Source organism: Athene noctua, chromosome 2 (assembly GCF_965140245.1).
Source record: "Athene noctua chromosome 2, bAthNoc1.hap1.1, whole genome shotgun sequence".
NCBI classification, from domain to species: domain Eukaryota; kingdom Metazoa; phylum Chordata; class Aves; order Strigiformes; family Strigidae; genus Athene; species Athene noctua.
The window spans coordinates 114,834,663-114,848,584 of NC_134038.1; the positions used below are offsets into that span (position 1 = coordinate 114,834,663).

Sequence of the window (13,922 nt, forward strand, 5' to 3'; positions counted from 1 at the left end):
ACCTGGCCGGCAGCCAAACACCACCTAGCTGCTCGCTCACCCTCTCCTGCCCAGGCAGCTGGGGAGATAATTGGAGAGGTAAAGCTAAGGAGACTCACAGGTTGAGATAAAAATAATTTAATAATTGAAATAAAATTTAAATAATAACTATAATAATGATAGTAATAATAGAATATACAAATGAGTGATGCACAATGCGATTGCTCACCACTCACCAACTGATGCCCAGCCCGTTCCCAGCTAGTGATCCCAGAGGAGAGAAGGTCCTGAAACCACAATCCCAGAAGAGAGAACAAGCTTCCAGGCCAACCCTCATCTATACATTGAGCATGACATTGTATGATATGGAATATTCTATTGGTTAATTTGGGTCTGGTGCTCTGGCTCTGCTCCCTCCCAGCTTCTTGTGCATCTGCACACAGGCAGGACATGGGTAGTTGAAAAGGCCTTGATTTCTCAGCAGCAACTGAAAACATCAGTGCATTATCGACATTCTTCTCATAGCAAATCCCACACTGAATCCAAAACATAGCACTATTCTAGCTACTAAGATGAAAAAATAGCTCTAACCCAGCCAAAACCAGGCAAATGGCTGAGATAACTGCAACTGCACCAACTATAAAGAGAATTCAAAGCATCAGACAGTGGCATTTGGTCAGGTTGAGTTCAGGCTTCCCTCCCAGGCAGCTCTGTTCTACCTCTTACCCACCTTCTTTTGCCTGTTCTGTCTCCCTCGTTTTCCTCTCCTAAAACCCATGTAGTTATTCGTTTTGCTCCCTTCCTCTCTCCTTTTGGTGGCTTTGAAGAAGGGAATAGGCTAAAATTATGGTAAATTCCAAACCAGTTAGGCTGGTTATATTGTAGAATGACCCTCCAGTGATGAAAAAGGTGCTAGTAAATAGGTAAAACACAGTATTTTTGTCAGAGTTAGTACAGCTGCAATTAAGACATGACTGCACAGATAGAGGTAGAAAGGAAAAAGATGATGAAAGAGAACAGCAGGCATACTTGTAGCTGGGAAGCACATGAAAAGAAAATGTAGTATTTTCAGCCCTCGCTCTGAGGCACATATTCTTCTGGCCTTTCCACAGCCCTCTTCTGAGGCAGCTAGATAATCTGCAGGAAGAGAGAAAATAATTATGCAAAGGCCTCTTTTGACATTCACAGCCGGCTACAATGAATAAGAATTTTAGGTGAAGGTTTCTTCCAAGTGTTAATCAGCAAAGGAATTAATCACATTTCAATTATGTGTTGTAAGCTTCAAAGCGAACAGCCTACTTGCAGAATGTAGCAGTTAGCTTTGATTCACTGTTTCTGTCATATCGTCTGCCTGTGCACTACAAAACGTCTAGATTCGGTATTTCCCAGCCATTTTATAATAAAAAATAAGGAATTCCAGCGGCGGTTCAGGAAGAGTTTCATGTCGCTTGTCAGTCAGTCCACGGTGGTCCGCTGGGGCAACAGGCAGGAGGAAACACGGCACTGCACGGCCACCTCGGAGACGCAGGCTGGCGGCGGGAGCGCAGCCCCTGCCAACGCTCTGGGGGGCTCATCGCCGCGCCGGCTGCCGCTGTTACCGTAAAAGACGAAAAACCAAGACAAAACCAAAACGTTAGCAAGACGTTCTGGCTTACACCGCGCCGCGGGTGCGGGGCGGCAGCCCTCGGCCAGGGCTGACGGTGCCCACCTCAAACCAGCCGGCCGGTGGCGGGTCGCGCCCTGTTCCGGCGGCGTTTACCGAGCCTGGGGGCAGAAGCGGGGAGCGGGCGGGGAGCGGGCGGCGGTGGCTCTGCCCGTCGCCATAGCTGCGAGCGGGGGCCGCGCGCCGCTTCCGCCCGCCGCCGGATGTGGTCGCCAGCGCTCCTCGGCAGGGAGGCGCCTCGCTCGGCTCGTCGCTGCCGCCCCTGCCCCTGCCCCTCCCGCCTTCCTCCTCCTCTTCCTCCTCCTTCCCCCCCGCCGTCTACGGCCCTGCCCCTTCCCGCCCGCTGCCCCGGCTGTGGCTGACAGGTGAGTGCGGGGGGCCGCGGCGCCGGCGCCCCCCCGCCCCTTCCCGCTCCCCTCAGCGGGGCGCAGACCCTCCGCCATCTTCCCGCCCGGCGAGCCCCCGCCCCGCCGGCTCCGGCTGCGACTCCCCCGAGGGGCTGCGGGTGCGTTGCGGGGGGAGCCGCGGGGGCGGGGCAGGGCAGGGCAGGGCAGGGGCGCAGGGCGGGCGGGCCGGGCCGGCGGTCTCGGGGGGAGCGCGGGCAGCGCGCGCTACCTGCGCGGTGCTGCCGCCTCGCCAGGCCCGTGGCGCAAAGCGGGGCTGCTGCATCGGCACCCCCTTCCCAGCCCGCCCTATTCCGGTTTATTTCCGCGTGAAATGACTTGCACGCTCTTTCTGAAAAACTGAAATAACCGAAAATAAGTCTTTCTTCCTCTTGTGTGTTGGTTTTTTGATTTTTTGTTTTCTTTTGTTTTGTTTTTAACGCTTGCTTCCAGCCCGAGGCTGTGGGGATGGTTCCAGGTCTGCAGACAGTGAAGCCGAGGGTGCTCGCTAACTTTGTTTGTGTGCTACTGCATATCCTAAGGACAAGCCCAGTGTAGTGCCTCCTTAGCTTATAGATCGAGTTCAGATCCTCTGACAGACGTACAAATGGAGTAAAAACGAAACGCCCAGATTCCCTGAAGTGGGGCACAACTGCATGAGGAGAAGTGCTGTTTGTGGTGGGACAGGGTAGGTCTGGCCTTTGGCAGCGGGAGTGTGACTTGAAACCACCCGAGATGGGTAGAAGTTACATCTGTAAAGGGCCATTTGCAGTAGTTCTCTTTTTCCTGAGCAAAACTGGTGAAAACAAATTTGAGGGGAGAATTAATACACTTAATGTATTCAGAAGTTGATTAGATCTTAGGTTTCAGTTGTAGAAGGAAATGAAATAAAAAGATCGTGCTTATGCAAAGACAAGGAAAACTTTCTTGAGTTAAACCTTCAACTGTTGTCCAAGGACATCTTGATGTTTGTACGAAAAGAGAAAGATCTGTGTGTGTTTTTATCCCGCTTGTTACACCTAGCTTGTCAAAGTTTGTTTTGTTACAGCATTTTAAAACATGCTTTCTATAGCAGTAATTCGTGGAAGATTTATGTAAAGAACCAGTGGAACTGCTTCTTTAAAGTGATTCAGTGTCATTGAGTACACCTTGAAATTATACAAATGTCTATTGTTCAGGCACCCATTTTGCAACATCCCAGCAGTATAGTTCTCCTTAAACAAATTTCTGAAACTGTTTTCTAAGCAAGCCTGCTGTTGGCATTTCTTATATGATATTTTTGAAAGTGAGCTGGTAACCTCAAGAATGCTCAAGTATGTTTTCTAATGAGTAATTTACATTAGATAAGATCTTGTGTGCATGTGTCAACCCTAACGTATCTTCTTGTAATAACTTTTAAATGTAGTTTTGTGTGTTGTGGACTTGGGCAGTTATTTTAAGAAAAGGTGCCTGCACTGAATATTAGAATTTAAGTCAGAGGCCACTGTAATATTGATATTTGTTTGTGGTTTTTTTTTTTTTTAATGCCAGTTGTTACGTACATTTTTCCCTAAACTAGGTTTATCACGTTAAATCTAAAGGTAACTTTCTAAACTGAGACTGTCTTTCTAATGTAGGCATGCCCTTCCACCACCTTTCTTTTAAATTCAAAGGATGTTTTAAATTTAGAGGTTGTTTAAAGGATGCAGTCTTTTCTATGGACTAAAATGCTTGAGAGTGTTGGTATGGTCACAGGCGAAGTACTGTGACTGTGGTGATAGTGTCTTAAAAGAAGAGCTTACTTCTACAAAATCCAGAAATTGCAAGCTAGGACTTGTATGTGTCAAGTGAGAAGTTAAGTGGTATTGCGTGTTACATGCTTGAGATGAGATTGGGATCATTTTGTGTCATGGAATTCTTAAGTCTTGGAGCTAAGACTAGTAGCATGTCTTGTGAGGTGAAGGCCAGGGTGAGGGCCTTGTTGCAGAGGCCACCTCTTCAAACCTCCGTGGGAAGAGTTTGCTAGTACTCTACGTATGACCACTTGAGGAATAAACAAGAATTGGGATGGTCTCCTTACAAGCCAGTGATTTGTTATTTTCTTATCCTCGAGTAATGCTTACTGACTGTTTTGAGACTTAACATTTCAGGATGGTAGGACTGGGTACTTGGAGTGCTGCTACGCGTACCATTGGAAGATTTGGTAGTTCCCTGTGGTAGGCTATATGAGGAAATGCTTCAAGAATGTGCTGTACAAAGGTGTTTTACTGGTGCTTCAGAAAAGCTTGTTAAAGCTTACAGTTAGTGTCAATGTTACTTACTTTTGTTGATGTCTTAAGCAGTACAAGATTTTAATTTATTAGCAAGTAATATATTCCCGAATGAGGAGCAATGATATTAGAGGTCACTCTGCTTGCATAAAAGCCTAATAGGTACTTACTACCAATGTAATAGATAAATTGCTAAATATTGTTTGCTTAGAGACTAGCACAATAAGATCCTGGCCTCTGAATGTGGTGCAGTGCTTCCTTAAATAAATACCTGGTTAAACCACCTTTGCTCTTGAACTTCCTTAGGATTCCTCACCCTCAGGTCTTGTATTTGCATACCTGTGCATACATGTAGACTACTTCTAGGCTATTAGGGATTTGCTAATACAGGAATGGGAGCTAGCACGTCTGTGAAACAGCTAAGGAAATAGAGTAGTCTTCAAACATAATTTAGGATTTAACCAGCAGTAATTAATATATCAGGACCTGATACTGTCTTTTGAACCCTTGAATAAAGCCATCTAATAAATACCTGTTAATAAAACAAGGTACAGTATATACTCATAGGTAACTAACTAGTGTTAAATGTAAGATTATATTGTGCCCAGTACCATTTATACTAGTTAAAACAGTAAGCACACTCAACGAGCATAGGTGGCACAGATCTCAAAGGAAAGCTGTATGCTTTCAGGACACTGGCGAATTCACTTAACAGGTCTTGGTCTGACAGTTATTAGTGGACCTAGATAGGTTTCTTCTATATTCTAAATTAAAAAAAAAATAATTCACGTTTGATAATTATTGTTGTTTAATATTAGTTTAAATAAATCTGTATGCCTGGGAGTATTGTTTCTTGCTTTAGTAGACTTTGGCAGGCTAGGTCTGCACTGCATTTTGGTGTGATTGCAGTATTTGCTGACATAGTTGAATTAGCGAGATCAGAGCTTTAGCAGCAAAACTGGGCGGGTTTACACTTGGAGGTTTGTTAGAAGATTGCTTGGAGTAGGTACTTACTAATGTGTTAAAGCTTTTATCACTGATTTCCAGATGTATAACATACTCAGTATTCATTGGGGCAGCTTCTTTACTATGCTTTCTGTAGAAGGAAGATTGTCACCTTTTCAGTGGTGGATGCTTTCTCCTTTTACATTTCGAGGAACATCCAGTTTTGTTTGAAAGTATGCTGCGCTAAATTTACTAAAAAAAGTTGTAATGCTTGAGTGGATTTAAGCACACTTATCAGTGGTTGTAGCATCATCTGTGATGATCTGGAATAGTTTTATTTTCTAAATATTTATCTTTAGCAAAACAACTAGTCTTATGAAGATGTCTGTTTAGCCTGATCCTTCTCAGGTGTGCTGTATTCTTGGCGCTTGCATTGAATTAATGGCACTTGAATGTACAGCATCCTTCAAACAAATTGTTCACTAAAGATCTCAAAATGGAAGTATTACTGCTTTAAATTTGATTTCTTTGCATATTAATAAAAATTGTAGTGGCATACGTTGATACTTAAATTCCCTTAACTCATGAGTAATGCTGTCAAACTGAGTTACATGTAATTAAGAACTTAACTGTAATAATTTTCCTCTCTTTCCCCTTTCCCTCCCCGCTTTGTGGAACAAAACCAACCCGTGTTAATTGGCATCTTTGTATCTTAAGGTTTTAATGTTGCACAGGACAATAATAACTGTTGTAAAAAGCCTTTGTTTCTTATGTAGTATACACTGAAATTTTGTTCTAAACCATGTTTGAAAGTGAGACCCAAGACCGTCTAAGAGATTTAAGAGCACACAGAAATACAGTAAAATTGTTTCTGTATGGGTTTGGTTTTTTTTTTTTTTTTGACACAATTCTTTAAATAGTAAGTATTACTATTGCTAAACTCTAAACAAAATGGAGCAGGGAGATCGTGGGTAAGATGTGTTTCTGAAACTTCCAGATGCTTTCCCTTTACAGACTTGTGTCTTGTCCTGAATGAACAAAAAAGGAAATGCAATACTGTAGCCATTCTGTCTGCTGTGACACTTCTTAAAAGAGATTTTTCTCCCTGGCTTCAGCAGCATACATACCTCTGGAATTCTTTCAGCAGTCTGCTTGTTACATGTTCAAGAGTAGAAGTAGGCAAGTAGAATTAGTTGATGGCTGCAGTGAATTTTGAAGTCTAGTAAGACCAGTGTGTGCACTTCTGTTTGGTGCCATTTCTCTGTTGTAGCAAACAGAACAATAATTGGTTACACATCTGCTCTTTACTGTTACTCTGATGAAATATTTCCTGCGACAGAATACATGGTAACGTCTATTACAGAAAGGTAGGTGGCAGAACTTTAATTTAACATGCTGTAAAATATGCTCTGAGTTTAATTAAACAGTGTAACTGAAATACTGAAGTATCTTTGTATTCAAAAAGTAGTAATCACCTGTGGTCTAGATGTTTTCTAGGACTTACTTTTCTCTCCTACTTCTGCTGATTGACTCTCAGAAATTCATTTGGTACTGTTCTCTTGAGGCTTTGACAGATTACTGTGTGAAGAACACTATGCAAATGTAGCATTTTCCATAGTAATTCAGCAGAATAGCTCAATATGTCTCATAAGCTCACTTTTTAATAATACGGTACTTGAGAACTGCCACCCTTAATGAATACAGTTTAGTAATACAATATGCTCCTCATTTTTCTGTTGTGTTTTTTTGTTTTTTGTTTTTTCTTTTTCTCAGACAGTACTTTTGTTCAGCTTTTAACTCTTGATTGCTAATTTTTAACTTTTGTGAATTCAGCTTTATTTATTTTAAGAAACAAGTCCCATACTTTGTGGGTTTTTTATCCTACTTGTATGACTAAGTAGAAGGAAAGCCAATTTAGTGAATTTATCTTTTCAGAACCCATTTGTAACACTCAAAAGTTATCATTAACTACATTTGACTAACAATGTATAATTGGTTGTTTTTGAAGCCTTTTTTTCTTACTTGGTTTGACTGGGATTTGGTGCTTAGCTTGACTTGTGTTGATGTTTTCCCTCACACCTCTTTCCTGTTGTCTGGTGTGTTCTAACTACAAAAGCTAGTTTTCACTATTCAAAAATGTGAAAGACTTTGGTTTGTATACTACTGACTGTTTCACTAATCAATATTTAATATGGTTTTCATAGGATATGTAACATGACACTGATATTCTGGACAGGTAATTCTCATTGTTTGAAAACCTTACATAATAAGGGGAATCAGGTAACTGCTAGAAATGAGCACCTTATTTATTTATTTTTTTTTAGCCTCATAATGCCAAGGATCTGTTTTGTGAAATCTACTCTTGAAAAACCTATAGCTTCTTATGGTTGCAATTAGCATCAAAATAGTTCTGAAATTGTCAAAGTGAAGTTAATATTTAAAGGGACACTGTCACTCTTTAAAACTGAATTTACATCCTGGTTCTATAAACTCTTCAATTACTGCTCCTTCCTGAAAGTTTTTAAGGCTATTTGGTGGAATTCAGAACAATGATAAAGGCAGTGACTCTAGTCCTCTTCAGCTTCTCCTTCCTATCCTCTGTATGCACATGCCTGCTTGTTGCCTCTTGAGTTGCAGCTTTGCTATGGCTGTAGGCACCCCCTCGCAGAGCCTGGGGAAGAGCGTGCATGCTTGCTCTCTCCAGAACAGTGCATGAGTGATGTGGTCATGCTGGTGCATGAGGACAGTGCCGTTACTGTCGGTGACACTGGCTGCAGGTGCAGTGTTGCTAACAAATAGATACTGCAGTGGAGGTGTGTTTTACCTAATCGTTTCTGCTTATGAGCTGCGAACATAGAAACTTTTGTGTAGTTAATGCAAGAATTTCTCTTATGTAAAAATGTAACTCATGCATTTGACTGTGTCCCTTTAAATTCTCCATGTTAGAATGTATATCTGCCAAATCTGTAGGTACTGAGTGGTGCAGTTGATTGGCTGCAGGGGAAGGGATGCCATCCAGAGGGACCTCGACATCCTTGAGGAGTGGGCTTATGCGAAGCTCATGAAGTTCAGCAAGGCCAAGCGCAAGGTCCTGTACCGGTGTTGGGGCAGTCCACAATATCAATACAGACTGGGGGATGAAGGGATTGAGAGCTGCCCTGTGGAGAAGGACTTTGGGATACTGGTGGATGAAAAACCAGACATGAGGCGGCAATGTGCACTTGCAGCCCAGAAAGCCGGTCGTAACCAATGGTACAAGAAAGACATGGACCTGTTAGAGTGGGTCCAGAGGAGAGCTACAAAAATGATCAGAGGGCTGGAACACCTCTCCTATGAAGAAAGGTTGTGAGAGTTGGGGTGGTTTAGCCTGGAAAAGAGGAGTCTTTGGGGAGACTTTATTATGGCCTTTCAATACTTAAAGCGGGCTTACAAGAAAGATGGAGAGAGACTTTTTACTAGGGCATTTACTGACAGGACAAGAGGTCATGGTTTTAAACTAAAAGATGGTAGGTTTAGATTAGATATAAGGAAGAATTTTTTTTATAATGAGGGTGGTGAAACACTGGAACAGGTCGTACAGAAATGTGGTAGATGCCCCATCTCTGGAAACATTCAAGGTCAGGCTGGACAGGGCTCTGAGCAACCTGATGTAGTTGAAGATGTCCCTGCTTATTACGAGGGGGAAAGACTACATGACCTGTAAAGGTCCCTTCCAACCCAAATCATTCTGTGATTTTATGAAGCAATCCAGAAGAGAGTATTTCATGGTAAAGTCCTCTAAAATAAATTAGCTTGGCAGTAGAGGGCAAATGGAAGGCAACACAGTTAAAACAATGCCTGGTAAGGCATAAACCATATTAACATCTCTGTGCATAACTTACAGCTAAGGAGCTATATCTGGCAGGAATTAGAAATTATATTTTTTTCACAGAACTTAAATGAAACTGTTAATTGATTTATGTGATTATATGTAACTGTGTATGTATAGATATAAAACCGTTTTACACATCTATGTGTGTGCACAGAGTTTGGACCTTTGAGCCAAGCAATCCCGAACACTGCAGAAACCAGTAAACTGAAAGCCACTGAGAGAGTTTTTCCCAAGGGAGATGGGACTGGGGATTGCATTTGAGATCTGATCATGTTTTGAAAAGAAATAGAAATGTGATGAGCTCTGAAAACCTGTTCCTAATTACTGACCATATGTCCAAGAACAGGAAAATACTAATGAAGCCCAGAAAATTGGCAGTAACTTGTTTATGGGATGGGCTTTTTTAATTTCAGCCCTGTCTTTCTACAGTAAATGGATCTAGCCACAGTGAAAAAATAAGAAACTGCCCAATGGTAGTTCTTTTTCTTCTTTCTTCTTTAATTTGTGAGTATAGCTAAATAGTTACTACTTATTAATCACACATGAAAATCTCTGATGGGATTAGGTGTAGGGAAGGACTGTGTAGAGTCCAGAGGAGATGAACAAAATCATCTCAGTGCAGTACAAGGTACTGGTGCAACCTGAGTTTTATTTCAGATTGATTATGAAATTGGAGTCAGGTTACTGGAACATGGGTGTTCCAAAAGCTAATTAAAATATCAAGTTTTTTAATGAGAAAATTTGAGGATGGATGGACATCCAAACTGTAACACTATCTAGTCTCATTTTGATATAAATTTATATCTTTTTATATTTTTATTTTGTGATATAAAAGCCAAAGCAAATTTAAAGCTGTTCTTATTTGTGAGATTTTAGTAAGGTATGCTTTTCCTTGGCTTTATGATATGTTAAAAAGCTGAAAATACCATTTCAAAACCACCTAAATGGTTAAGGCCTAGTCTTGTTCATAGTGATGGTGCTCATTCCTAGCTTGAGATGTAGTGTGTTGGCGGATCTTAAATTGGAAGTGGCCCTGGGTTTGGTTTAAATTTTCTCTGATCAACTTATTTAAAAGGAAGCTCAGTTGCCTTGTTAGCTTTGCCAGCTCTGCTCTCCTATTTCTCTGCAGACTATTGCAGCTATTTTATGTTGTAATTGTTTCAGAAATTGTTTATGCTGGAGAATGAATTTTTATTTTGTTCTCAATGTTCGTGATTGAAAAATTTGAATAATCAATCCTAAAACATTTGAAATGTTTAACAACTGGTCCCCCATAAAACTGAAAACAATTTCTGTTGAATATCAGGTTTAAATTTGAAAAATAAAACCCAGTAATTAAATGTTTTTAAAAAACAAGATTTTGACAGTAAAGAACATATTCCTCACCTTTATGCAATAAATCAAACATAATTTGATTTTTCTTAAACAGGGGAAAGCAGTAGATCATGCATGGTAATATTAATTGGTGATACTGTCAGAGGTTTTTAGGATATTAAATGCATATTTGGCTTTAACAAGATGACAGAAATTAACATCAGCAGCCTGGTAAATCAGGTGCACTTTCACTCCTCATAAGTTCATGGGCACTTTTACTATCAAGAAAGTGAAACTGAGCTCTTGAAAATGGTGGAAAGTAGTTGTCAGAACTTCTGTCATTAAAATGAATTTCTGCTTATATGTGACTAGGCACATATATTAAATTTTGTATACTAACACAATGTTGCATAATATATTCTTAACCTGACAGTGTCCCTAAATTATCATGTCTGTTTGCTTTCATTTTCCAGCTGAGTTTTAATTTTGCATGCATTTCAGTGAAATACAGTATGCATAATAGTTGTTTCCTGAAGCATTTTGGGGCTGTCTCTGCTAGTGTTCTCCAAAATGAGCAAGGTAGTTGAATTTATTTTCCTTTTGTGGAGGTTTGTTAGCTAATGAATAAATAATGCAGAAGTGATTCCACTTTATTTACATACATGCATATGTGTTTTTGAACTTAATGTTGTTTGAAGAATAGCTGTAAGTTATAGGGATCCCTTCTTTTTAATAACAACCTAAACAACTCCAAAATTTAATAGAACCAAATATTTCTATTTTGAGAAAAATATTTAAACTTTGGCAAAGCAATTTGTAACGTGTAATGCTTGTCCTTAGTTTATCATAGGAGTCTCTGTGAAGCTGTCTTTTTGAAGTAATGCCAATAGAAAGTGGAAGTTGTGCATCTGCTCGCCAAGCAAAGCAGAAACGTAAATCACACAGTCTTTCAATCCGAAGAACCAACAGTTCTGAGCAAGAAAGGGCAGGACTGCAGAGAGACATGTTGGAAGGGCAGGTAAGATATACACTGATGCTTGGGTAACTTCGGTAACTTTTTTGAGGAGTGTTTTCTATGCGAGGAAATTAAATAAACTTAAGTAATGACATAGGTCCAGTAAAGCTGCAGGAACAACAGACTTTCTTGCTTGCAACTGCTGACTGTCTTTGGAGACCATTGACGTGGATGTTGACAAGTGTTTGAGGTTGTATTCAGACCCATGGAGCTTTTTATGTGTATTCTTACATGAATGATAAAACCATGAAGAAACTCAGAGGAACAGTTTGTTTTGCTACATGCACCACCCACTCCAGAACTGAAGATGATTCTCGATTTCATAAGTTTGAATTTGAGAAAGAACAGGTACCACAAACTTCTGTAATTTTATTAATCATGTCAGTCTGTATAGTGGATGCACTCTGAAGCCAATTGGAGTGTTTCAGTAACAATATTGTGATTAACTGTAGGTAAGGCTCCTATAGGAAATGTTTGAAATAGTCCTGCCAAAGATAAGCAAATATCAGTTTGAAAACTATTTATTGTCAAATCGACTACACAGTATTAATGTGGGCCTGGCAAAGATGATGCAAAACTTGATCTTTATCAGAGAGGTGGTTTGAAATACAAGCAGTGTTTGGCTATGAGAAACCTCACTTTCTGGACTCTGCAGATACTCTGAAGGGAAAACCTTGTGTTTTTCTCAGTGTTGTGACATTAAAAAAATTTTTTTAATTGAATCTATTATTCAGTAAATTACAGCGTTAGTTTTCTGGGCACTAACAGAGCCAAAGTTGCTGCTTCTAGTCATCCAGAAGTTGGAGAATATTAAGTACTTGGATAGGAAACTGTTCATGTATTTGGACTGTTACAGCCTTCAGGAAGGGAGTGAAAGGCAGCTGAGAGTTCAAGGCATGCTGTCATTTTAGTGTAGTAAACCAAAATTTTAAGCTGTTTTGGTATTTCTTATCAAACTCTCTAAGTGTATTATGCTATAGTATGCAAATATTTTATTTAATTTTTTTGACCCTTAACCTTGAACAACTGGTGGCAGATCTTAAGGAATAGAGAGTATTAATTAATGCCCCCTCACAGTGGAGCTGTAAACCACGTAAGATCTAGATAAGTACTTCGACAGATAAACAGATAACATTATTACATGATATTTTAAGGAGCTAATTTAAATAATGCCAACTTTAAAGAGAGTAAAGGAAGTGGCTGTGTTTTTTTACTTTAGGACAGGTTTAGATTTGCTCATGCTTTCAGGCTCTGAAGTGGATTGAAAACCTTTCCTACATCTTTTCTGTTTGAAAAGTTGTAGGATAACAATTTCTTTCATAACATTGCTGTATGGAATTATTGGGTAATTGAATCGGAAATAATTCATCTCACTTCAGTGTTTCTCTTAATAGTATTTAATTTGTATTCTTGTTTTATCCGTTTTGTCTCAAGTTGGTTTTAATCAGGATCTCTTTCATGTTCTGGTTGATTCTGAACGAATGAACAGAAGTACTGTCTCAAGGGAGAGGCAGATGAAGATGCAGAAAGGAATACCCCCTAAGGGGGTCTTAAGGAGCATAGTACCTCTTTCAGCACAGTGCCACAGCTTCAAGTAGCAGTGAAACTGCTGTAGAACTGACATGCACAAAGCAGACTGCTCTCTATCAGTCATGGCTGTTAGTGGTTTCTCTTTAAAATTGATGTTGAGAAATAATTTACAAAATTGGGATCATGGCAGGCTTTAACCGTTTCTGAAGACAATCACCTGACTGTATAAACCAAAATGCGAGCGAAATGCAGTTCAGGTGGTTGGGCGCTGACTTGGTTGCAGCCGCACGGTGGATGGTGCCCTCCGGTGACTGGTGAGCTCATGCATCCTCCCCAGTCAGTCAGTTTAGGGAGGGAACCGAGTTCTTTTGGTTTAGGTTTGCTGGAACGCTTAAGAAGAAAACGAGCTGTAATCATCCATAAACATGCACTGAATAATGAAGTTCGTTCGAATTTGGGTGGTATCCTGTGCTAACATTTGTACTCCCGTTCTAGTAATGCTTCTTCTGTACTTCTAGGCTTGAAATAGTGGTTTGGGCTGTGGCAGAAGCTGACTCAGTTTTCTTTTTTTGCTCATAGCTGATAATTTCAAGATTTTGAAATTACATGCTTTTGCTGATGGGCACGTTCCCTGTATATTTGATAGATGAACATTGATATATTGATAATATGGTATGCATGATACCATATTAAGTTCACTCTGAAATTTGTTAACTTTTTTTTTTTTTTTGCGTAGATATTTCTCAGTTTTTGAATACAGCTGCATTATTTATAGGTAATAAGATGTTGTCTTACTGAATTCTGAGGTGATGGGTTAGATATGCTACAAAGGAGTAGTTGAACTTTTTCATTGTTAGGATAAAGCTCAGGTAAGTTGAAGCTTCTTTTAAAAAAATTTCATAGCTGGCTACCTAGATAAATAATAAGTGCAGTAAGCTAACTTACATGTTGTGGTCCAAGGGCAACTGAAGAA

At 40.1% G+C, this 13,922-nt stretch overlaps 1 protein-coding gene and 1 long non-coding RNA gene across 5 annotated transcripts in view; one reads left to right on the forward strand and one right to left on the reverse strand.

The window, feature by feature from the left end:
* Positions 1-101: 101 nt before the first annotated feature.
* Positions 102-1,798, reverse strand: LOC141957020 (uncharacterized). The gene is made up of 2 exons (XR_012633044.1): positions 1,688-1,798; positions 102-1,570 (listed from the first exon to the last, which is right to left on the reverse strand). It is a non-coding gene; the product is annotated as an uncharacterized LOC141957020 (long non-coding RNA).
* Positions 1,799-1,909: 111 nt separating this feature from the next.
* Positions 1,910-13,922, forward strand: part of WDR37 (WD repeat domain 37) — a 46,870-nt gene continuing 34,857 nt past the window's right edge. Inside the window, exons 1-3 of one of the 4 annotated variants that reach the window (XM_074899953.1) lie at positions 1,910-2,007; positions 10,878-10,983; positions 11,245-11,422. In XM_074899953.1, the coding sequence (XP_074756054.1) occupies positions 11,285-11,422 (138 nt within the window). In that variant the 5' untranslated portion in view covers positions 1,910-2,007; positions 10,878-10,983; positions 11,245-11,284. Of the gene's footprint in view, positions 2,008-2,060; positions 2,148-7,423; positions 7,456-10,877; positions 10,984-11,244; positions 11,423-13,922 lie in introns of those variants that run through there. The other 3 variants (XM_074899952.1, XM_074899951.1, XM_074899954.1) reach the window with 3 other exon arrangements.